General features: G+C 38.1%; 3 protein-coding genes across 5 annotated transcripts; 1 reads left to right on the forward strand and 2 right to left on the reverse strand.

The window, feature by feature from the left end:
* Nucleotides 1–649: 649 nt before the first annotated feature.
* Nucleotides 650–4642, reverse strand: si:dkey-204f11.64 (uncharacterized protein LOC100537752 homolog). Its single transcript, XM_067570712.1, has 3 exons — nt 4414–4642; nt 1837–1963; nt 650–1666 (listed from the first exon to the last, which is right to left on the reverse strand). The coding sequence occupies exons 1-2, from the start codon at nt 4504–4506 to the stop codon at nt 1838–1840; spliced, it is 219 nt and encodes a 72-aa protein (XP_067426813.1). The 5' UTR covers nt 4507–4642; the 3' UTR covers nt 650–1666; nt 1837.
* A 2993-nt stretch (nt 4643–7635) lies between these two features.
* Nucleotides 7636–12741, forward strand: clpp (caseinolytic mitochondrial matrix peptidase proteolytic subunit). The gene is made up of 7 exons (XM_067571254.1): nt 7636–7743; nt 9093–9194; nt 10217–10288; nt 10394–10490; nt 11306–11493; nt 11638–11743; nt 11965–12741. Exons 1-7 carry the CDS (start codon nt 7732–7734, stop codon nt 12189–12191), a joined length of 804 nt encoding a protein of 267 aa, XP_067427355.1. The 5' UTR covers nt 7636–7731; the 3' UTR covers nt 12192–12741.
* Nucleotides 12742–13445: 704 nt separating this feature from the next.
* Nucleotides 13446–23647, reverse strand: aldh3b1 (aldehyde dehydrogenase 3 family, member B1). 3 transcript variants are annotated; one of them, XM_067571250.1, is made up of 10 exons: nt 23518–23647; nt 22081–22250; nt 21516–21626; nt 19628–19748; nt 18104–18189; nt 17697–17778; nt 16683–17075; nt 15586–15752; nt 15402–15501; nt 13446–14346 (listed from the first exon to the last, which is right to left on the reverse strand). In XM_067571250.1, exons 2-10 carry the CDS (start codon nt 22240–22242, stop codon nt 14159–14161), a joined length of 1410 nt encoding a protein of 469 aa, XP_067427351.1. In that variant the 5' UTR covers nt 22243–22250; nt 23518–23647; the 3' UTR covers nt 13446–14158. The 3 variants fall into 3 exon arrangements, with proteins under 3 accessions (XP_067427351.1, XP_067427352.1, XP_067427353.1); XM_067571251.1 differs by lacking the exon at nt 23518–23647 and adding an exon at nt 23330–23511; XM_067571252.1 differs by lacking the exon at nt 23518–23647 and adding an exon at nt 23137–23278.
* Between the last annotated feature and the right edge of the window lie 1215 nt (nt 23648–24862).

The following is a 24862-nucleotide window of genomic DNA, read 5'->3' on the forward strand; positions in this document are numbered from 1 at the left end:
TTGATGAAGCAATATCACAGTAACAATAAAACAAACGTTTTAGAGCAACACAATGCAGCAGCAGTATCAAAGATGCCCTCCAGACATGCTTTAAGATGTATATAAAATGCTTTGAATAATAATTCATGTCTGATACGGTTTTTCCACAAAAAAAGTTAAGGCATCTCATCCAGATTCTATAAATATGCAAATATTGTTGATTTATAAAGTTTTCCTGCTGGACACAAGATGTTTCCTACTTCACTGTAAAGTCTATTCTCAGTGTTCGTGCACTGGAGGCTCCAAGTTTCCACATCACACTTGTGTAAGTTGAATATTGGACCAGGATCGTATCCAAACTATTTGTGATGTCACATATCATGCTGGTAGGTACACCCATTTAACTTAGATTTTCAATGAGCACAGAGTAACTTTCCACTTTCAGCAAATGAATGTAAAAACAAACTCTGCACATACATCATTCTGCACAGTGAAGCTCAAACATCCAACTGAAGGAACAAGAAGAAAACTATTTTTGAGTTCCATAAAACATGAGAAAAAAATCTAAACTCTATTAGTGTATAACATATTCACCATAGATACATATATACTGTACAACCACTTCCCAATATCGACAAAGAAAACATCACAATATAACAAAGACAGGAAATGATTTTGGTAATAATTTAATGTGTTAAAACATTATACATACAGTAGCATCAATTAGCAACAGTTTGCTACAGATGCAAGCAAAGCTATGAGTAACCATGATGGTCAACAGCTGGCAGGATGACAATGTGAATTGTTTTACTGTATTAAATACATACAAATGTAACAATAATTAAGGTTTCCCGTTAAGAAAAAATGTCTTTTTCAGTCAAACATATCAAAGGTCCACATCATGAGGTTCTCTCCACACCTAACTGTCAGTTTGTGATTGTAAGTTCTTGCATATTTATTTATGCCATGTTCCATTCAAAGAATATGGACACCCTGGAGATTTCCTTAGTGGTACATGGCAATGTCAGTTTGCTAGCTAGCAGTTGTTCAATGCAACTTTATGTTTCAAACACAAGTGTTTTGATCAATTTCAGATCAAGCAATGCTTAGTGTATGCTGCTATGTTTACATGACATGAGATTATAACATCTTGAAAAAACAGAACACTGAGAAATCTTGGAATTCTAACTAAACTAAAGTGTCATTTTAACACAATTCCTCTGCTATTTGTATCAAGTTAAATCATTTTTTTCATCAGCGAAGTTTGGTGTGGTTAATGTAGTCGGTGTTTGTTAAAAAAAAAAAAGTAAAAATCCTGTACATTAAGGCTTATTGTATAAACCTGCCATGGTATAGACCTCTCAACCTTGAACAGAGTGTAACATGAAACCAGTGGTTGCATTATAAACGCACAGGAAACATCTTTCAGCTGCAAACACACACCATATCAAAATAAGTACGATACATTTAGCACATTTTATCAACTGAAATTGTTGACATCATTCCTCAGCTGCTCCAGTGTGTGTGTGTGTGTGTGTGTGTGTGTGTGTGTGTGTGTGTGTGTGTGTGTGCACATGTGCATGTGTGTTGGGTCTGGGTTTCTTTATCTTCAGTGCCAGTGAGACACATGACAGATATCGGAATGATCAGGAGTCTGTTGATGAGTGTTTTGCACTCTTTCACAACCCTAAAAAGAAAAAGAAAACAAAAATTTAGCTTGAAGGGATGCATCTTGTGCTCTACCAAACAGCAGGTTCATTGTTTGGCAGATGCAAGAGGTACCATTGAAAATGTATTTAAGAATATTAATAAAATGATACATTTGAGCAAACAGAAGAGAGCTATACTCTCACACACCTCAGAGGAGGACACATGACTTGGGAGGCCTGAATGGGTTATCGCTGGAGGGCACTCCGGTGAGGAGAGGGTCTTTGTGAGCATTTTGCAAACAGAAGGTCTTCAGTTCAGCAGCAGCCTGAGAAACCTGTGTAATATCCAATAAATCACATCATTTGGTTAAGAGGGGGCAGTGTCTGTGATAAGTCTTCCAAGTGAATTGACATGTACTTGCACCATTATACTGTCCAAAAAAAGACAAAAATGTCTGATGCCATTAACACAGATTTCATAGGGAAACCCAGTTTTAAAAATCACATGCTTCAAAGTAACAGCACAGTTTAACTTTCTTCCAAACAAGTTTTTTCACCCTATCAACATTTATTATCCAATTAGAAGAAGAATATTTTCATATTTTGTTTGTTTTTTCATATTTTACTGCACATGAGCACATTATGAGTCTGGTATGCCTAGTTATTTATGTAGACATTTCTATATATTTAAATAAAATTTGGGGGGCAATACAATGATATAAGGGAATACACTTTAAAGGTACACTCCCTGATTTTATTATAATAATAATAACACCAAAAATTGTCTGGAGGAAATTTTGTGGCACTTTTGGCACTCTGTAACAGCATCAAGGGGTGTAACCAAAATATTAAATAACCCTGATGATGCCCTCAATGTTATGAAGGTAATGAAAGATACTATCGAGTTGCATTATGGGAAGTGTAGGATCCCATAAGTGCTTTGTGGGCTTGACAAATATTAGGGACTAAAAGTCAGGATATCTCAGCCTCTGCTGCCATTGGTTTTTAAATCTGTTTTGCAAGTTGCCCAACTTTATAGAAGTGCTTTACGAAATCCATGGAGTGCCCCTTTAATTTACTGACAATGAGGCCAATTCTACACACTTTGCTATCTGTGAGCCTCTGTGAGAAAACAATGCATTTTCTGACACCTCTGGTTCTAATTACTCATTGATGTCATATCTGCAATCTATTAAACAGTATGCCCAGAAAGCTCTCTCCTTCACATCTGATGGGGTTTTAGTTTCAATAGCTCCAGTTAACTATGTTTTTTTTATAGTTTTTTTATTTTTACAATTTCAGCCAACTGGAAAAATCCAAATGTATTACCTCCTGTTTGCCAGAGTAGTTCTGATGTGAGACAAAGCTACCAGACAATGTGATGTTATGACAGCAAATGTAGAAACTTAACATTGCACTATTATAATTTTTCTTTTTTTCTGTTTTTATTACACTGTATAGACTGTCAGAAAGGTGACAATTCAACTTTATGTTTATAATTGAGGTCATAGTGGGTGGTGGTGGACTGAACTGCATTATATTGAAAGATGTTTCTTTTGTTCACCACCATTTACATACATGACAGACAAAATAAAGTAGAAGTCATACAGAGCTTTTGTATTGGATTGCATATATTAATATTTAAAAACCCATTTCTTTGCTTTTGTTTCTTTAAAAGTCTGGTTATGGCCCTGCATATGGTAGACACTTCCTAGCATCACACCCCAGTATTGAACCTTGATCATGTCTTACCGTACCATCTTGACAATATCGCAGATTATTGTCAAGATTATTCTTACATTTCTGTTTTGGACTGCTACTAACTGCATGAATTTGTGAGTGAGCGAAATCCTTCTGTGATTTATTCATTCTGAGAACTCCCCCTACGGTTTTCTGCTCGTGCGGTTAACACAGACACACACTTGAAACTAGTCAGACTTCTGTTCTAAAATAAGAAGCTGCCCAACAATCACACCAGTCACACAGCAGCACAATCAACAAAGCAATCACTGTGCTGCACTACCAGAGAAGAGTCTGTCTGCTTCCACACTGCACTACACTGCACAGCAGGAAATTACACTCAGTGAATTGCTCTCCAGTGACTTATAACATGAACTAACTTACAGTATATGTCATGTTATATGGGTACTGACTAATAACATGAACCAAAATGTAAAAATTAAGTATAAAACTCAATGTCAGTGGTTGGAGCTCTTCTGGATGTGGGAGTTTGAACACATTTTCAATTTAAGCTACTGTAGTTTGTAGTCACATTAGCCCCAAACACTTGGTCTAGTTTTAACAGGAACTGAAAAGTCAATTTTCCTCCTGAACTTTACAACTGTACAGTAACACAGCTACTATCCAATCATAGTCAATACATTGTAGGCCTACTCAAACTCTATATAGCTAAAATTTTGTCCTTCACTACGAGCGACTCTCACATTATGTCATTTGAAACGTTATTATTATACAATATCGATTATAGTCGTTTTAAGTAAGTAGAAATGTGAAGATAAATTTCATTTATTGCTACAAAACATTTAGGAGGCTCTGTACAAAAAAACAACAAAACATTGTGTAGGCTGCTTGTTGTTACATGGTGATAAGCTGTAAAACGAGTAAAATGCGAACAGTGAGAGTAATTGGCAGCTGATGGATTGACAGTAATTAGTTGCAGCTCGCGCCACATTAAAAGCTCATGTTGCGCCTCAGAGCGGGAGTCACGCGCAGAGGAGAGGTTTGATGTACAGTTGGATAAAGTGTTGCGGAGTGATGTACATACCTTTATCCGACGGACGCTGGCCTCTAGACGAAGCTGCTTCACTGCTTTCTGAGCGATGACTAAACTGCTGTTTGGGGCGGCGTTGTTCGACATGACTGAGTCCAGATATCAGAGAAAAGTGACTGAAGTAGCCGAGCAGATACTTCCACTGATGTTTCAGTTGTAGGCTGTAATAAAACTCATCTTCCGGTTAAAACCTACCAAATAAAAAGCCTATTCACTCTCTTTTCCTTTACTCCCCCCACCCAAACACACACACGCGCGCGCATGCACGCACGCACTTTATGGGACATATTCATTGCTTTTCAGTATTTGTTAATTCTATTAAGTTGTTGTAGCCTATACTGTCAAAAACAACTCATTACAGTAATAAATCTGTATTGAAAATGCTTGAAAAAAATGTATGTGGCTAAGTATTATTAGCTACTTAAACTATCAAAAGTAAAAGTACTTATAATGCATAAAAACGGTCCCCTGGGATTATTTACTATGTAAGTGGATTATTGTTACTGATGCACATATCACTTCACATATCAATAAATTTCATAAGTTTTTGATATATTTTGTAGCCTATGCAAAATCTTAATCTGTAAAGGAACTAGTAACTAAGTAACTATGGAAACTACATTTCCTATCGAGGAAATGTAGTAAAAAAGTACAATAACTGTAGTGGAGTAGAAAGTAGTTTGAAAGGGAAATACTCAAGTAAAGTACAAGTACGTCAAATTTGTACTTGACGAATGTGCTTAATTGCATTCTACCACCGCCAAATGCAGTGCTAGAGTACTCCCCGCGGACGAGAAAATGTTCCATCAATATCAACATAAATATTCTCCATCCAAATCAGTCTGTTAAAAGTTCATGAAAATAATGAAAGACATTTGTAAGATTCAAGTCTTCAGAACAATATAACAGTTGCATCAGACCAGGGATGCAAATGATGTGCCAAGGTGGTGAGGATGAGACAACGGTCATGCGTGGAAATTATGGTATCTTATTATTTAATTTAACTTTTGATTATCTCACATCACTGATATTACCTTCTCTATTTGTTTACTTAAAATGTTTAATTCAATTCAGTTTTATTTATATAGCGCCAAATCATAACAAAAGTGATCTCAGGGCACTTTTCACATACAGCAGGTCTACACTGTACTCTTTAGTTTATAGAGACCAAACAATTCCCTCTTGAACAAACACTTGGCGACAGCAGCAAGGAAAAACTCCCCTTTGACTGAAGGAAATCTCAAGCAGAACCAGACTCCAGGTGGGCGACCATCTGCCTTAACCGGTTGGGTTGAGAGAGAAAGAAGAAGGGAGCAAGACTAGTAATAAAAATAGCAATAATGAAGCTTTATATGCAATACAAGACAACTAGTGAGGAAATCCTTTAAGTTGATGAAACAAGAATGAGATTAAAATATCATACACAAATCCTATTTGGTTATTGTATGACTAAAACTATGTTATGACTATGACTGATTGTTATTGTATGACTTTTAAAACATTCAGTGAAGCTCGATGTGCTTCCTTGAGTCTACAGGTTTGTGGTTTGTAACTGTAAGAAAAAAGTTTGCTTAAACAACTGAAATAAATATTTTCTTTTCTGTGCACAACCAAGTGGTCTGTTTCTCTAAAGTCTAGTTAGTCACACGATAATTTAAAGAAACAATGATGAGTATAAAACAAATAATAAAACATGCAAGGTCTATGGTGTCATAAATGTATACTGCAGGTTTAAAAGACCAAAAATACAATTCCTACACTAAAGAGTTATTCTTTCTTCTTTTAAATCTCATCCACTGTTGCTGCAAAGCAGCAGCAGGAGTTCAGGGGGAAACTTCATATTATAATAATAGATTTTTGTCCACTTTATAAAGAATTCATGCTTTTTAGTCTATATAACTGTGTATTTTTGCTGTTTTGTATATCTCATTTGCCCAATGTGGTTCTGTGGAGGATTTTATATACTGCACTCTTTGTCAATATTGTCCCTAAATACATTTTTGCAAAATTGTATCCACTTTGCATTTTTTACCACTTAAAGATCTCAAGGATTTCTTCTGCGTAGAGATTTTAAAATATAATCTTAAGCACACCATAAATAATTTATGATAGCTTTATAGAAATAGTAGAGTAAGTACAACATGAGGTAACTACGGAGCCCTGAAACTGACAAAATGTAGTAAAATGTTATCAGACAAAAATAGAACTGAATAGATCAAAACATAATGCTCTTAGTTAAACACTTACTGGATTGTGAATATTATGTATGGGTTTCCTACCACTAATAATTGTATAAAATAAATGAAAACTTAATTTATTAATGTTGGCACACATTTTTATCATGTATCTATTCCCTGTATGATTCCCTGTCAGCAACATTTCCCATTTCTAAGTATAAAACTTTACATTTCTTTTTACACTATTTCTTGTTTTATGCCTGTAAAACATGTCTATGTTTCCGTAGAAACCAACTGGGAACTAATGAGTCAAGAGAATCATATTGAATTTATAAAATATGATGACAGTTTGTAATCAGTGAACAAACTGTTTTAAAGTTGTACAACTCAGCCAGTCACAAGTTAAAATGCTGCTTACATATAGCCCACAGTAATGCATCAGTAATCATTAGGCTATAAAATGTAATCTAATAAAGTGATAGAGGCCATTCTGCTTCATCATGACTAACCTACTTTCACCTTTGACACTTTAAGTCTGCCTTCATTCTGCTAATAGTTACGTCGCCTACTCTTATTAAAGTAAGATTATGAATGCAGGATTTTTGCTTGTAACGGAGTGTTTTTACACTCTGATATCCTATTACAATTCGTGATTAGGTAATATATGAAAACCTCAGGCTGCTCTACCACTGTATTGTACCATTGTACAATACAATATTTGAAGGAGACTGGTCTAATTGCTCACGTAATAATGTAGTTTATCGTTGGCTACTTATTTATTTATCATTGTATATAATTTGATCCATAGTAGACGGGGGCGCTAATGAAATAAACACTGAATCCAAGCGCGTATTTTTCCTACAAAGAAGAGGCGGTTCAAAGGTAACGCAGGAACTGATTCCGGTGCACAAATTCTTTTTCCTAGGATGGCGACGGAATGACCTGTCTTACTCTGTCTCTGATTGGCTAGTACTCGTTAACTTCGTTTGTTAGGTTGGTTTAGGGTCAGCCAATCAGAGGCAGAGTATGGGCGGGTCCTCTCAGAAATTTCCGTCGCCATCCTAGGAAACATAAACTCGCTTCCGGGACAACTGCGGGTCAGACTGAGGGGGAGTTAAACCTACAAGACTTCAAAATGCTGCTACGAGTGAGTATTAGCAACAGTTTTTATTGAACCCCACTGTCAGTGTGGGTCACACCGTCGTAAACTGGTTTGATACAGATAAATGTAGATATAGTTACTGTTATCACTGCAGCTTGTCGTGTGTGTGGAGCTTGTTAGCTGGTAGCTTGTGTAAGTGCAACGTTACGTCAATGCATCAAACCAGTATCACCTCTAAACCAGTCAAGGCTCTACTGATGTAAAGACACAGGACACAGTGTTCCCCCAACATACAACACATTTAACCAGCTACAAGTTAGGCTTTTCTTTTGCTCGTGGAAAACATGACAGCAGCAGTTAAGCTCGTTGCTGTATGTTGTGACCATGATGGTCACAGGCTGTAGTTACATAGAGCTCATTATAGTAACTAGCATAAAACATAGTCAGAGAGTTTAAAGTCGACGGTCTGAGATGGACTTTAACTAGTTAAATGGAAGATTCAACAGGCTTCAATCCTGGATTAACCCATATGTGACAATCCGTATCAATCAATCAATCAAACTTTATTTGTATAACACCCTTCATATAGGTTAGTGCAGTTCAAAGTGCTTCACAGGTGACTGACATGCTGATAATAATAAAACCAAACAAGTGTAGACAGTTAAACCGAAAAAAAAAAGAATAATTTGAGACTAATGCACACGAGAAATAAAAATGATAAAAATGTAATCAAATAAAATAGATTTAAAAGCTATAATAAGCTATATAAGAAACAACATATATTACCAACCTGTACATCCACAACTTTGCTCCACTTTCAATTCAAGGTATCCTGCTGCTAGACAAATAATTATGAAAATGATTTTATCAGGCCATGTCTCACAGAATAGCTGTATCCAGATAGACAAAACAATAATGATATCTACTCCCAGTTTGACAAGGACTCATTTATTATATAAAGAGCAATCCATTTATCTCTACCTATATCAAAGAGACATATTTTAATAGTATGAAGGGCATCTATCCCTCTAAAGAATTATAGAGAGCGTTTCAACCTAGATTACTATTTTCTGGAATAATGATATTGAAACCACAGACTATATCTTCTTTTTTATGTAATAGGATACATTTGTTTTGGATGAATGTTATTATAATTTTCTGGCACCAGTAGTTCCATCCTTTAACACATCATATTACAAGAGATGATATCACATTTGTCCTCAGAATAAAAAAAGAACTACCAATGAACAGATTCGCTCTTAAGCTGCACGTACGAATGATTGAAGTATATTTGTGGCATTCACCAACTTTCTTGTACTTCAAATTGTACGCACTTAAACTAGAGTAAAGTTTTGAGTTTTTTCTGCATGTGTCTTCCTGTCTGTGTCTTTCAGAGGGTGCTGCACGTGGGAGGATTGACACTGAAACACAGCAGATCCATCCATCACAGTCCTGCATGGAGGAGTCCTCTAATACCCATAGTTGTGGAGCAGACGGTGAGTCTTCTTTTGCCTGTGCTGGTCTGAGGTAGATTTTTACTGGGAGATATGCTCCAGGAAGGGATGAGTTTTATATTTTACTGTTTGCTTGGAACAAACAGAAGAGGGACGGCGTACGTAGCATGAGTAGAGAACAAAGAAAAGAAAACCACACACAGAGACTTACAGTTGAGCAGGTTGTGAGTATCTTGTGTGATGTGAAATAAACAAAATGACAAAGAGTCAGTATGTAGACTAACAATCACTTCATTTTTGAGAGTGTACACAGGAAATGGATGTCTATTCACAGCTAGCAAAAATAAAAATGAGGATTATGAATGGTGGTAAGAGAGCTGCACAAAGATACTGGAAACACATATTGTATCATTTCCTGTTAGAATGAAGCTCTAAAATCTGTTGATTTCATGTAAAATAAAAAATGCAAAAACATATTAATATATTACATACTGTATACAGGCTGTATGTAGCATGCAAGTGCACCAAACATTGAGACAAAATCAACTTACTCCACCACTTTAAAGGATATTTTAAAGGGATGTTATAATAAACTAATATTTTAGTTTTTCATCTATTCTTCTGAACATTTTCTACAGTGTACCTATGTTTTTACATTCTTATTTCATTAGACAATGAAAATCAAGTTGCAGAGACTGGAAACATGGTGCTAATAGCAACTTAAACATCCATGTTTACTAGTTTGCAGTCTCTGCAGTACTGTGCTTCTTGATACATTGAAGTTCAGTGGAATAATGTGAAACCACTGGCAGGGAAGTATATAGTGTTACCAATGTGCACATGCGTGTTCATTAGTGTCCTTGTGTGTGCACACGAGACAAAAAAAAAACTGGAACAGACTCATAAAAAGAGCTCCATAGCACTACTAGAGGTCAGGTTACACACACAGGTTATCTGTAAAGGTGAGCTTTTTGTATTAGAGAAAATCATCTCGTTGGTGTTTTTTATCATCTCTTTATCTTCATCTTTAAGATGAAAACATTCTGCCTGTTCTTTATTTCCAGGGGAGAGGAGAACGAGCGTATGACATCTATTCTCGCCTCCTGAGAGAGAGGATCATTTGTGTAATGGGTCCCGTAAGTGTCCTGCTGAGTGTTTGTATTGATCAAGAGACAACTTTTGAGATATATATACATACATATACATTTATATACATTCTCTCTCTCTCCTCCTGTGCTCAGATTGATGACTCCGTAGCCAGTCTGGTTATTGCCCAGCTGCTCTTTCTTCAGTCAGAAAGCAACAACAAACCCATCCACATGTACATCAACAGCCCTGGTAAGCACATGAGGAAATGTACCTTTCTGAAGGAAAAGGGAGAATTGATAGTTAGACTGGGGGGAGTAGACACATCTATAATAAATATCCTGCAAATAAGACAAACAATGCATGTCAGAAACCAGAACATTCAAATAGAAAGAAAGAAATTGCATTTAGTTTTCTATAAAAGATTAGTTATTGGTTGATCTGCCTCCTCTATCTCCATTTTGAACCACCTTTTTCCATTGATAAAAAATCACTGGTTTTGATTACCCATCTAATCTTCTATAGACAAAAACAACATGTTTGTTTGTATTGTTTTCATCAGTTATTGATGTGCTAATTGTCTCAGATGTTTAGCTCAGGTGTTTTGAGATTTGGTTCCCTCTATTCATGTGACATCCTGTGACTTTGGTTTAAAGATGTGTTTCGTATTGTGAATTTGATGTCTGACAAAGATCCAAAACAAACGTTGAGTCTCAAGCAAAAATGACCAAACTCCCGTGTTTCAACCTCCTCAAATGTGAAGATCTGTTGCCTTTATTTCTTTTCAGATAGTAAACTGAATATCTTCTTGTAATGCCAAACATGTAGAAGAAAACTGGAAAAAGAATGTTTGATTTAGTTTTTTTCTATTTTCATGAAGCCAAATGTACTGTGTGTTATTATTTGACTTTTCATTGACACATTCCAATGTAAGATTTTGCACAAAAGTTTTTCTATTTTCCATTTCAGGGTTTTAAATGTCAGTTTTACACTGTGCAGTACAATATAACAAGAATTGATTTGCCCATTTTTTCTTTTATATTCTGGGTAAAATAATCCTGCATTAGGCGGTGTGGTGACAGCAGGCCTGGCCATTTACGACACCATGCAGTATATCCTTAATCCCATCTCCACCTGGTGTGTTGGCCAGGCAGCCAGCATGGGCAGCCTGCTCCTGGCAGCGGGATCGACAGGCATGAGGCATTCACTGCCCAACGCCCGCATCATGGTCCACCAGCCCTCAGGAGGTGCCAGGGTAAGATGACAAGGCAGCAGGGAGCCCATAGTCTCCTCAGGCCCTTTAATACTGATCTTAAATCCAGTATGGGGTGATTATGAAGTCTGAAAATGAGGAAAGCGAAGTTACAGTGAGATAATATTCAGAGTGCTGTGTGTTCAGGGTCAGGCCACAGACATCGCCATCCAGGCTGAGGAGATCCTTAAACTGAAGAGACAGATCAACCACATCTACGCCAAACACACGGGACAACCGCTGGAAACCATCGGTAGGTTTGCACAGCTGTTTATCTATCTTATCTATCTAACTGCTTATCTGTTTTCCTGTGCAAAAAAAAATTTATTTCAGTCACAGAGTCCAGAGCTGAATTTTTATTTAAAGCTGCACTGATTAGTATTTTTTATATTAAAGGAATTGTTCACTTTGAGAAATGCGGTTATTGGTTATGAGAAGATGGATACTGGATGCTAATTTCTCTCTGCATTTCAGAGAGTGTGATGGAAAGGGATCGCTACATGAGCCCCATGGAGGCGCAGGACTTCGGTCTCATCGACCGGGTCCTGGTCCACCCGCCTCAGGCAGGCCAGGATGAGCCTGAGCTGGTGCAGAAAGAGCCGGCGGCGGCAGCCAGTCCCTCTCCAGCACCGGAGTCTTCAGTCCCTGAACCGGCCTCCCCAGGGACAAATCCCCCTTCCTCGTACAAACCTGAGCCATGAACCGAGCGCGGCAGAACTCTCTGAGATCTGCACACATTTGTTGAAAGTCTGGAGAGCAAGGCCGAGCCTCCATGGTGTGTTTCTCTTGTCTTAAGTGGCTTCCATCTTCCCCCTACAGTATCAACACTATGCAGTCTACTCATATGGTGGCTTCATTCACACCGCTCAGAAAGTGATGCGTCAGGGTTTTTTAATTATTTTTGAGATGATGATTCCTGCAGTCTGTGAAATAAGTCAGAGAAATGATGGCTAATGACTGAAAAGTAACAGTAATTAGTCATCGATCCGACTCCACACAGTCTCTATTACTCAACTCTGTAGGAAACAAATGGATCTCAGCTGAGTCCATCTTTAGTGTGTACAATGTGAAAGCAATGCAGGATGAGGTGCTCTACTGTAGGTTAGGAGAGGGGAAGCCTGTTAAGACTATGGAGACATCTTGTTCTGTACCTCCTCGCTGCAGAAACGTCCACTGAAGAGTGGGCAGGACCTGTATTTGCATATTCATATTTTTTAATAAATATGATCATTTTGACCACAATTCACAAAACATGTTCTGCTTGTTCTTTATCCACAATAGTCTCAAATTCATTCTATTATCCATTATATTACTCAGAGTGTTCAATATTAAATGAATAAGGCATTATGAAATTAATAATCTAATGAATGAACACACAATATATAATATAGCAATTACATTTCAAACTCAGCTCAGTTTTATGAAATGTTTTCTTCTACAATAAGAGCTTATTGCAGGTCATTTCAGAGTTAATTCCAGCACTTTTTATATTTCAAAATGTACTTTTTCCAAAGTCTTATTTCACACCATTTTTCTTTGGTGAATAATCTCAATGAAGACAAAGTGATTGGCTGTTGATCGGGTCTGAATTAACAATATTTTATAATAAAAACTGCTGGAATTTAAATTACTGTCTAATGTCTTCGTAAATTTGGGTTTCCAGAATGTCTTCAGTGGTTGACCTGAAATCTGTGAACAATAGAATCACGTACAAAATGGAATTAGTGAGATGCTTTTATAAGTGATGCAGACTTTTATACTTCAGACTCAATATGTGGACCTTTAGAGCAGTGATCATTGTGCTAAAGAGAACAAATCCATTTGAAGCACACAAGTCAAACACAGGAGAGATCCAACTGGTTCAATTAAACCTGAGTTGATTTCTGAGAACTGTTGGTTCTATATTCTTATCTCTATAGTACTGCAGTAGCACAGATGTCAATAATTCACATATATACAAGATGACATTTCTCATTTATTTACAGTATTTCATGAAAAGAACATTAAAAACAGACAAAATCACATCCGAATCTCCTCAGACACCAAGAGAAAAAAAAAAAAGATTGTTCAAGACAACAAAAAGATTCACAAATGAGGTTGTTAAAAACAATATAACACTGTAACACCATTCTCAACACACAACTCTTTTTAGTGCAGTGAGGTTAAAAAAATAAGCACTAAGTGGTATCCGAGGCTTTAAGACATCTAAGCCAGTTTTAAAAGTTTTATTAATAAAATAAACTGCTTTGATCTCTTACCTGCGCTGTTCAAGTTAAGGCTGACGTAATGAATGTTGAGGTGAAGTGAAACCAGAGCTCAGAAAGTGAAGTATGTGCCGACACAAAACCCAGTGAGAAAAAGTGAGAATTTTACCACAGTTTGGAAAAAATGCAGGGTAGGATATCTTCTAAAATACACTATAGATATACAGTTCTAAACAGTGACAAGATGACTACACAGTGTCAGAGAGCTGGGGAGGGAAATCAAACAGATCAAAAAAATGGAGGGAAAATAGTGCACCAACACACCTTCCCAAACGATTTAAAAGCAAAAAAATGATTAATCCTGCTGCACCTACATTCACACTCATGCATACAAGTATAAAAACTCCATCTATCTTCACACACACCCACAAACACACACACACAAACATTCTTCCTGCCTGCCATCACATGAGTGAGCAGCTGCTCTTGGCTGAGGTGGTCCAGCGCAGCCAGCTCAGCTTGTTTTCTGTGTAAGGTGGGTAACGCAGGCCGTTGAGTCTCTCCAATGCCCAGCCGCGCAGCATGCACGCCCGCCGGTGGCTGAATGCCTCAAAGCCCCAGCGGCCGTGGTAACTGCCCCAACCGCTGGCCCCTGGAAGGAGAGGTAAAGGACATAACACCAGTCAGTAAACATCTTCCAGGCTCTTTCAAAATAGAAATAACAACACAATCTTATATGAAATGAATTTGCTAAAGTTGACCCTCTTCTCAGCTGTTGGATAATTACGCTTCCTGAAATTGTCAGACTCAATGTGTGTATGGATTTTTAACCGTTATGGCAGCGTGACTATGAACGGCAATGTCAGTCTGTCGGTCAGTTGGTCCAGAATGAATGAATTGCCATGAAAGTATCATTTTGAGAATGTTAACATGCTGATGTTTAGCTCACACCTGGTGTTTTTGCAGCTTATTTTTAGAAAGTTGTGATCATCCTTCATACCAAGACTGTACATGCTGACAAACATGTGAACACATCTGCCTATGCAGACTTCCAATACTGTATAAACAAAACCACAAACATGTCCACTGTTTGAATTACCAGATAGATACTGTTCCAATTCCCATCCCAAAGATCTAACACTATTTTGTCACCAATTCAAAATTCCCCAGTTTTAGCCATAAACTGAAGGGCTTATATACTCCATCAGAACTGCTTGTCAGACAGTTAGATTTACTTCAGACCCTCTCTCCTTACCTCATTTTGGACTTCTCTCTTTTTTTCTATTCTTGACACAACTATTTAGGCTTACTGACACACTGCCTGACTATAGTTGTGTCTTTGTGAGACACTGGTAAAGCACAATCATCTGCATATAAAAACATCACTGGAGCAGGCTGTCTTCAAATCATTAATATATAATAAAAAGAAAAGTGGATCCAAAATACTGCCCTGTGGGACTCCACATTCAATGGTTCTAGGTTCAGATAATGTCAGCTTTACATCAACATTTGTGTGCGATTTGATTGTAGGACTGGGTTCAGTCTACTGCTAGCCTATTAAATCTGATAGCCTTTAGTTGTTTTAGCCTTTTCCTATGATCCACTGTGTTAAATGCTTTCCTCTCTCCACTGTTGGCCAGGTACATTCAGCATGTATCTGTAGAGTAGGATTTTCTGAAGCCTAATTGAGCATTTATCTGGTCTTACCTACACCTCCAAAGGGCAGGCCTGGCAGTGTCATGTGGACAATCCCGTCATTAGAGCAGAATCCTCCACTGCTTGTCTTTTCCAGCACTGTTTTCACCACCTTGAAAAAAAGAGGAAGGACAATATGATGAGTCAATACGTCTACAGCTGTGAGGTGGAAGGTTGCAGTGTTCTCGTCTCTTACAGAGGACTCATCAGAGAAAACATAGAGGGCCAGTGGCTTCTCTTTGCGGTTGATGAAGTCGATGCTCTGCTCCAGAGACTCAAAAGTGATGATGGGCAGGATTGGGCCGAAAATCTCCTCCTTCATCAGGGTGTCGTCTTCAGCCACGTCCACCAACACTGTGGGAGCTGAGTAGAGCACAGTGGCAGAAGCCATTATAGCCACAATGTTGATGATGTAGAAACCTCGCTTCATAAAATTTATTCTGCCTTTCTTTCCCATTCTACTTTCCATTTTAGCCTCTCTACACATATTCTTTGAAGATGCATGAGATTTAATAAAAAAATCCAAAGTTGAACTACACAATTTTCACTCACTGACAGAGGTACCCAGACATCCTGCAGATATTGCTCTGTAATTAGCTTAGTTGCAGTTTAAGGTTTAAGCCAGGTTTAAACTTGTGTTGTGTTGTCAGAATCACAAGGTCTCTTTAATCCCATTGCTTTGAAGCTGCAGTTTAAACTGCACCTGGGGTTTAGTCCAAACCTAGCTGCTGTGTCCTGTAGAAATCACATAAACAGCACTAGTAAACACTGTATCTGAGGTTTAAGTTCAATCTTCTACAAACATGGTCTAACTCAGGTTTAAGGTCAAAGAGTTCAGTATAAAGGCTCAAATCACTGTAGCAATTTCTGACCAAATCTGTCACCCTGTACGATCTTATGAAGCCAACACTACCATATGTGTCAAACTAATGTAATTATATTGAAAATGTGTCTGCCTCTGTTCATTTTGGATGACAGATATAGGGTTACTGATAAACTGTGTCCTAGGCCAGTCCACAACCTGCAATGAGGAAGAGGCCAGTAATGACCTTATTGTAACATGTTTTACAATGTGATGCATATTTACATTACAATAGGCTGGACAGATCATGTTTATTACTATAACTTATACTTTTCTTTGTAAGATGGTGCTGATGCTGATACAAAAATACATCACCAGTACTATGACTTATGCCATGAAACATGAATTACATGTTCTATAAGTAGCACCAAACACTTGTTATTCTATTCAGATATAATTATACTGCACACTCTTAACCCTTCTTAACACACCTATGTACTTGTCCTCCTCGTTGCTCTCTCCTCCCACAACAACCTTTCCGCTGGAATTCTTGAGCAGTTCCATCAGACGAGTCCAGTGTCGCTGTGACACAATGCGGGACATGTCAGGACAGTTCTGAGGCTCCTTGCTGTAGAATTCCTCCAGGACCTCACGCAAAGCAGGCAGCAGGGCGTCCCGGGTGGCTTTTGTACACAGCACATAGTCTGGTGCCACGCAGCTCTGGCCAGCGTTGAAAAACTTGGCCCATGCCAAGCGGCGGGCAGCAACTGTGATATTCACCCCTCCATATATGACGCATGGACACTTGCCGCCCAGCTCCAACGTGACTGGGGTCAAGTGGACTGAGGCTGCCTGCAGGATGCTGCGCGCAACATTCTGAGAACCTGAAAGAGAGCTGAAAAGTCACCATCCAAAGTGGAAAGGATATCTAAATTTCATGACAGTCTGGCTGGTTTAAAAACACTACTTTGTATGTCTTACAACTTTTCTTTTTCTTCCTCTTATTTTTTATAAAAACACATCATTTTTCAATTCAACAAACTCAGGGGTTTGCCTCTACAGTGGTACAACCGGTATGACCAGAAGCTCATAGGGGCTAATGTTAGCTAATGTTGCACACTTTGTTTGCTGAGAGTAATGCCCTCTTTTTCAGAAACGTCCCGTATGATCACATTCACTCAGTTACACATTCACACCTGGAAGCTGCCCAGTATAACCACAGTCTGATCTGCTGGCCAATGAGCAGCTCCAGGGAGGGAGGCAAGGGGCAAACACTGCTTCTTCACTTTCCCACATTTATCCTGCTGGTCCAGAGGATTGAACTGACAATCTTCTGGTCACAAGCTTGCTTCTCTAACCTACAGGCAGTGGTGGCCTAAAGGTTAGAGCGAGTTTGTGTTCCTGATATTTTGGTCATGAGACCTGTGTAAAGGGCAATATAGACACTTATCTACAGTTGAAATATTGTGATAAGCAGCAATCTGATGGATCCTGGAGGCTTTTACCTGTGTAGAAGATGTGGTCAAAGCGATTCTGCAGGAGTGCCTTGGTCTCTTCTGCTCCACCACTAACAACCGCGCAACAGTCCTGTCAAATGAAGAGTCCCATCTGAAATGTCAGATTCACTGTACCAAGCTCTATGGACTGATATGACAACTAGAGTCCAATGTTCCATACATCAACATGCATCAACAGTGTATGTCGGCCAATAAGTGTGTAAAAATTGTTGTTATCTTGATTACATCACTGGTTCAAGTTTCAAGCTTTTCGGTTATTCCTCACAAATATTACTAAGAACTTTGGTATGTAACCATACCCATTATCTATCTGAAATTGCAGATATTAAAAGAACAAAAAAAGAGCAAAAAGACCATTTAAAAATCTTGGAATAAACATTCTGAAGCTGCTTTACCTGAGACAGATATTTGGGGATGAGCTCTGCTATCAGACTGTCTGTGGCTGCGCTGACCTCTGAAGGCTTAATGACCACACAGTTTCCTAGTTGGAGACAACAACATCATCCAGTCAGTACAGACAGCAGTGACTGAGCTGACGATAGTTACATTTGCACGTGTGTCTAAGGTGTTTTAATGCTGACCTCACATGTAATGAAGGCAGCATATACTAAGAGTGCTAGTTATCAGGTTTTGTGGACCACTGTTTAAGAAATAGAGCTTAAGGGAATTCTTCTTGCGTTAAATGTAGCTGCTTTTTCAAAAATTATTCATGAAAATCCAATAATAGCATCTTAACACAAGGATGTGAAATGCTGTAAGCTTCTACCCGCTATATGTAAAGTTATGTTATCGTTGTGTGGTAATGCATTTACGAGAACAGACTGTGTTGACAAGTCCTATTTATGTATTCAAGAAAGTGACATCTGACACTTGAGAGTCAGCTGCAGAACAACAGCCTTTATCATACAAGAAGCTCCCACGTTCACATTCCAGACTTTCATGTTTGCTTATCATTTATCTTCAAGGTTAGATCAGGACAGCTTGTGAACACAATGCAATTTGGAAGGCAACACTTCAGTTTACCTCACTGGACTTCCCACTTACCGATATAACTAATCTCTGCTTATTATATTTAGTGGGAAGAAGAAAAAAAAAATCTGCAAACTTTGTGGCACAATAATCCATATTTTTATATTAACAATGACTACTTGTATATAAAAGGAGTCGCTCATAATGATGAACACATAGAGAATTATCACCTGACTCTGCAGTTCCCTGCAGCTCTATGGAGCCTTAATATGTGTTTTAGTTCATTGTTTTGGTTTTATGACCCACAACTCTACTGTTTTGATCCAGTCTCACTGCTCTCTTAGTTTTTTGGCTGCAGCAGGCAAGTGTTTTTTTAATGGAGAAAAAGCTCTAAAAACCCACTGCACACAACCTGCTCAGCACCAAACAGCAGACAAAGTTAGTAACTACCTGGTTAACATAGTGCAGCACTTAGCAGCTAGAAAGAGATATTTTTCTCAGGAGTTAGTGAAGACCAAAAACAGAACTACAATTAGAGTGAATATTGAACTTACATTCCTCAAGTGGCCAGAAACATGACTCCCATTGAATATGAATGTTGCCCTGTGGTGATAATATGTTTTTGTTGTGTTTACAGTTTGTTTTCCGCTGCCCCCAAGTAACCAAAAATCTATTATTACAAGTTTAAAACCTGCATTAATTGAGTTTTTTCTTTCAAGATTGGACCTTGCTGGCAAACTGTTTCAGAAAACCAAAACAATGAGCTAAAAGAGAGTAAAACGCTCCATGGATCTGAAGAGAAATGCAGAGTTGATGATAATTCTGTGTTGCTTAATAGAGTGACCCCTTTAACATTACACATTGTCAGTTGATTTATTGTAACATAACATAATATTGAATAATGCAGCTTTAAGTCAATTTATATCCTAGTGATATGCTGTGAATGATACCTGCAGCAATGGCTCCAACCATGGGTAAGAGAAGGAGTTGCAGTGGGTAGTTCCACGCCCCGATGATTAAAACAACTCCTAATGGTTCCCTCCGTATAAAACAATCATCCAGCTTTGTAGCCTGAAAATGGACAGATAAAGTATATGAAAAATAAATTATACAAGCAGTACAAGCTTTTTGAAAATACATACACAAAATATCTTAGCTGAAAATGAAAATGTCAAAAGGTAAAAATACCAAACATTTGCATCAAGTTGCATTCAGGGAAATGTAGGATGCAGCAGTTTTGGGGTCTGACTCGGATATCTCAGCTTCTGCTGAATACATTTTGACCATTCTCGTTTTAATCTGTCCTTTGTTAGTCTCACAACTTTATGAAACACTGGCAGAAAATCCTCCAGTGTTTTAACTTCTCACCTTGCTGCAGTGAAGTAGAAGTGCACTCTAGTGATGTTAACTCATTACTATTTTCTACTGTAGTACTTTGAGTTTCACTATGAATGAAAAGTGCAGTGCAAATGAAATGTATTATTATGATCATTATTATTATTATTATTATTATGTTACCCTCAAAGCAGACTACTCGACACTGTATTGACCTTTCAAAGCAAGTATCACAGTAAGATGTTTCAATGCCTCGCTTCACCACGCAAAAAATAAGAAATAAAAAAAATTTTAAAAAATCATGTGACCACCCCAGACGAGGGCTCGTTACGTCACACTCCAATAAGAGAGCTGTGGCGCTGGTTTTGAATACGGGGTGTTCTTCTCAATCTGCCACAGTATGTAAAAACAGAGCTGTACTGAACTCTGTTTAAAAGTGATCCGTTTTTATGGATATAGATTTGTTTCATAATGATGAACAAAAAACAGATTTGTAAACTCACAAAAATATTTTGCAAATATAAAACATATCTGCAAATACACAAATTCCACAAATAAAAAAAATATCTGTGAATACATTAAATTAATTTACAAATAAATGAAAAGCATTTGTGAATATCTTCCTAACATTTACAACTTCCCAACAGGCATTTTTGAACTCTTTTTATTTGTGAATCGAAAAAACATTTGTGGAAACAAACTTTCCGCCGGTCCGAACGAAAATCCACTCGTGCCATTTTCGGATAGCAAGTGATCGCCCGCTGACGACGCCATTTCCGCATTTCAAAGTAAGAGCACGCAGTCTTTCTTTTAGCTGTTTTTTGTTTTTTTTAATAATCAGCGATAAGTAACGTGCATTCATTGTTTTATGTTAATGTCATACAGTGAGTATTAGTGTGTGTTTATTTGTTCTATGTATATTATCTAGTACACACTTATATTTATATTTTTCATTTATTCTTTCAGATGAGTAAAAGTCACAAAGCACTTCACATCTTATTAGTAGCACAAAACAAATCTCACTCCATACCTTTTAATAATATAGACTTATGGAACAAAATAATAAAAAGCAGTATGACCATAATCTGACTAACTGTTTCATCTCGGCCATACAAGTGCAATACCAATAGTTGCCCAGCAGATGTTGCCATTTTGACTGTATCACAGGCTCCAAAACAGTGAACTATTTTTGATGCGATTGCTTCATATTGATTCAGGCCTCAGAAAGCTTCGTTTCCCTAATCACTAGTGCACTCCAGTGTGTATCTCTGACATGACATTTGGGTGTGGTTACAGGCAAGACAGAGCACACTTCTGACCACACCCAGCAGTGATGCTCTTAAACTTTGTCAATTGGAAACCTTGTGATTTTGGTACTGTTGGTTAGACAAAATGACATGAAAACATGACTTTGAGCTCTGCTATCCACTTGTCATTATATTTAAAATTTTGTATAAAAAGTGTATGCAACAACCAGCACAAATAAATCATTGTTAAACTTACCAGGTTCTTGCCGACATACTCCGGCTGCAGCCAGCTTTTGAGGTTATTGATGGCGTAGTGCAGCTCATTGATCACCATATCAACCTCAGACAGGACGGCCTCAAACTTTGGCTGATGTGCAAGAACAGCAATAAGAAAAGGGAAGTAAGTGTTTATTGAAATGTAGCAGAAATTTTTTTTCTTACTGTGCCTAAAACACTTTGATCTCATGGAGGCAGATGTGTGCATGCATCCAACTGTGTCTGTGTGCAATTCTATTGTGCCTAAAATGTACAAAATAAATAGTTAATTATTAAAGTGCAATTAATTTTTGCACAGTATGAGAATAGTATGAGATGGGGTAAAATATTACTTTACTGTATGTTAAATAGCTTTTTACTTTCAGACAGTTTTGTTACAGGCTTTAATAAAATGTTCAATTGCACCATCAGCGGGACAGATGGGGACAGATAGCTGCTGTGCAATATAGTTACCTTCAGGCTTCGAGCGTAATTGTTGCGTAATTATGTGTTTAGGAAGTAATGTGAATACTGTCTCTGTATGACACATGAGCACATTCTTGTACCTTTGCGAGGTCTTTGTGCAGCGCCTTTAAAATCTGCTCCTCATTCTCTTTGATCATGGACATGAGCTTGGTCAGCTGTGTTCGACGAAACTGCTCTGGAACTGTGACGCCTGAACGAAATGCTGACCGCAACCTGTCAACAACCTGGCTGTGGGTGTCCATCCTATCACCTGGAACACACACACACACACACACACACACACACACACACACACACACACAATGGAGATAAGAGAGAAAAACTTCACATTTGAGAAGCTGAAACAACAAATGTTTGTTTTTATTCAATAAATCACAATTCATTAAGTAAAAGCAATGTAAGCTTGCATTAATTAATGAATTGATTAAATATATTGTTGCATATATTAAGTGTGCATATTAAAGACTTTCCCAGTATAAATGCTGATGAGTCTGTGCAGCTCTGTGGAAATAAGTTGAACTTAATGAACTAATGACCTGTTCATAATGTCACTCTGATGACGCAGTACTTTACTATGACAGTACACTGTGTAACCACAGTGCCACAGTGGAGGCTACATGTTAGTACAGGCTACTGATGTGACACCCTGAAATTTGTGCAGACAGGTCTGTCCAAATGACTCAGCGAAAAGGATGCACAACTCTATGGGGAAATATTGAAGGTGTACCAGTACAATATGTACTCTGAATCTGCTTTCAAAATGATCAACTTACCTGGGAAGTACAGACGATAATAACCGAAGGAATTACCGGAAAAAAACATGCAAGCAGGTCTTTCTATGGCACTGTTAATTCACGGTGAACTGTGAAGTATCTCCCTCAGTATTACCGCGAACACACAAAAACACCAAGCTGAGCCGTCAAAACCCACCAGATACTGAGACATTTCACAACTTTTCGCAGTATAGAGAAAACATGAGTAGGATAGCTGTATGCCGAATTTACCAGAAAACCCTAATGTTTTATCAAAAGTCTTCAAATGTAAGGCTGTTGCGATCCATTTCTGGCAAGAAATAGAGAAGTGTGAACTAGGATATTTCTTAAGGGGGTTTCGTGCTCCAGTGGCATCAAACTCACCGTCACACAGCGCGTGGAGGACAAGCTGTAAACAGGCGGTAAACAGCTGGTTTTAAGCTCACAGTTGAGCAAATATTATGTTGAGTTTAATAGCAATAAAAGCAGCCATGCCGTTATAGTGTGTGTGTGGTCAGATATAAGTGGAGCCCAAACACAATGCGTGTGTAATGTTAGCAAGTAATTTCCTGTTTACCTGAGAGATTAGCAACCAAATCGCAGGTCAATCGATTTCTCAAAACAAATCAATTCCCTTTTCGCTGGACTTTGCACTTTGACTTTTCTACTACCACTTCTCACGCGGTGATATTCATCCGCGGGGAAATTTTGCAAACTGAACAGATATTTTAAGTTTTAGAAGAAAAACTACAGTTTTTAGTCTACCTGTTGTCTGATCTGGGTTGTGTCTCTCAAACTGCCAGACCCGCCGCCCCCGTATCCAAAACTGCTGAAGCCAGGGAGTAATTTATTGTTTCCGGGTGTCGTCATTTCTCTAACTGCCGGTTCACTGTGGGAGCTCTTGGAAATGGGAGGGGGAACGGCTTTGGTTGTTCTTGAAAAACTAGACTTGAAACTTGTCAGGCGACAGAGCCGTGATCTTGCATGTTCAGCCCGCATCTCTGTGTATTAAAAGATTTATTTGCCCTGGAGTCAGGGTTTTATCAGGTTTATATGTTTCATATGGACAGACAACTCCAAACTTACTCTTTCTTTTCGCCCATAAACAATAATCTACTCCAGGGATCGAACCAGCAACCCTCTGGTCACAAGCTGGTTTCCCTAACATAACATTTGGCACACCCACTGTCTGACAGTCATTGTACCACAGTGGGATGTGATGGTAATCTTTCTCTCTCCATATCTTCATCTGTATGACTCACACACTCAAATATCACTGAGACCAAATGAATCCCAGAAATGTTACATACATTTTCAATAGCAACCATGCGTCAAATTCAGTCTAGGGTGGAGCGGGACTGATGGTTTTAAGAACAGGTTCACAATTTCTCAAGTCCGTCTTAAAACAACAGTCAGCCCATTTTAACACTGACGCATGTTTTTCCTGCTGTAATCATTCCTCCTCTTCATACTGACCATTAGATCCCTTCATAATGCACTTACAATGTAAGTGATGGCGGACAAAATCTGCTGTCCTCATTCTGTGCAAAGACATATTAAAAAGTTTATCTGAAGATAATATGAGGCTTCAGTCGTCTGAGTTAAACCAAGTGGATATCTGCTACAGTTTGTCTTCTTAGTGTCTGGATCAACAGTGTTTTCCTGTTCAGCTGTAGTAGAAGGATTGTAACCAAAAGAAGGACTTTGGCACTAAAAAGACAGTAACTTTGAAAGATATTGACTCGAGTTGACTGATTTGGAAGTCTGAAGCTTCATGTTAGCTTTTGAATACATTTTTGCACATGAGGACTGTGGATTTTGGCCTCCATCACTTACATTGTAAGTGCATTATGAAGGGATCTTCTACTAGTCAGTATGAACAGGAGGAATTACAGCAAGAAAAACATGTCAGTGTTCCTTTGGGCTCATTGGATTATAGTTTTAAGACACTTGAAAAATAGTGAACCCCTCACTTAGCAGTTTATGACATAGACTATACAAACAGGAAACTTGGCAAACAGACTTGTTGAACAAATGTGTTTTACATCATGAAAATAAAAATAAAAAGGCTTAGCGATAACACAGTATCAGTTTGGCTTTTTACAACTAT

The sequence above is a fragment of the Thunnus thynnus genome, chromosome 17 (genome assembly GCF_963924715.1).
Source record: "Thunnus thynnus chromosome 17, fThuThy2.1, whole genome shotgun sequence".
Taxonomy (NCBI): Eukaryota; Metazoa; Chordata; class Actinopteri; order Scombriformes; family Scombridae; genus Thunnus; species Thunnus thynnus.

Excerpts from the sequence above, each read along its gene's own strand:
- aldh3b1 (XM_067571250.1), bottom strand. The coding sequence starts at position 22,242 with ATGGACACCCACAGCCAGGTTGTTGACAGGTTGCGGTCAGCATTTCGT. Across the intron at positions 19,749-21,515 it reads AGTATGTCGGCAAGAACCTG|GCTACAAAGCTGGATGATTG; the intron begins GTAAGTTTAACA and ends GTCCATTTTCAG. Across the intron at positions 17,076-17,696 it reads TGACCACATCTTCTACACAG|GTTCTCAGAATGTTGCGCGC; the intron begins GTAAAAGCCTCC and ends GCTCTCTTTCAG.
- clpp (XM_067571254.1), top strand. Across the intron at positions 9,195-10,216 it reads CCATAGTTGTGGAGCAGACG|GGGAGAGGAGAACGAGCGTA; the intron begins GTGAGTCTTCTT and ends CTTTATTTCCAG. Across the intron at positions 10,491-11,305 it reads CATGTACATCAACAGCCCTG|GCGGTGTGGTGACAGCAGGC; the intron begins GTAAGCACATGA and ends ATCCTGCATTAG.
- si:dkey-204f11.64 (XM_067570712.1), bottom strand. The coding sequence starts at position 4,506 with ATGTCGAACAACGCCGCCCCAAACAGCAGTTTAGTCATCGCTCAGAAA. Across the intron at positions 1,964-4,413 it reads CCAGCGTCCGTCGGATAAAG|GTTTCTCAGGCTGCTGCTGA; the intron begins GTATGTACATCA and ends GATATTACACAG.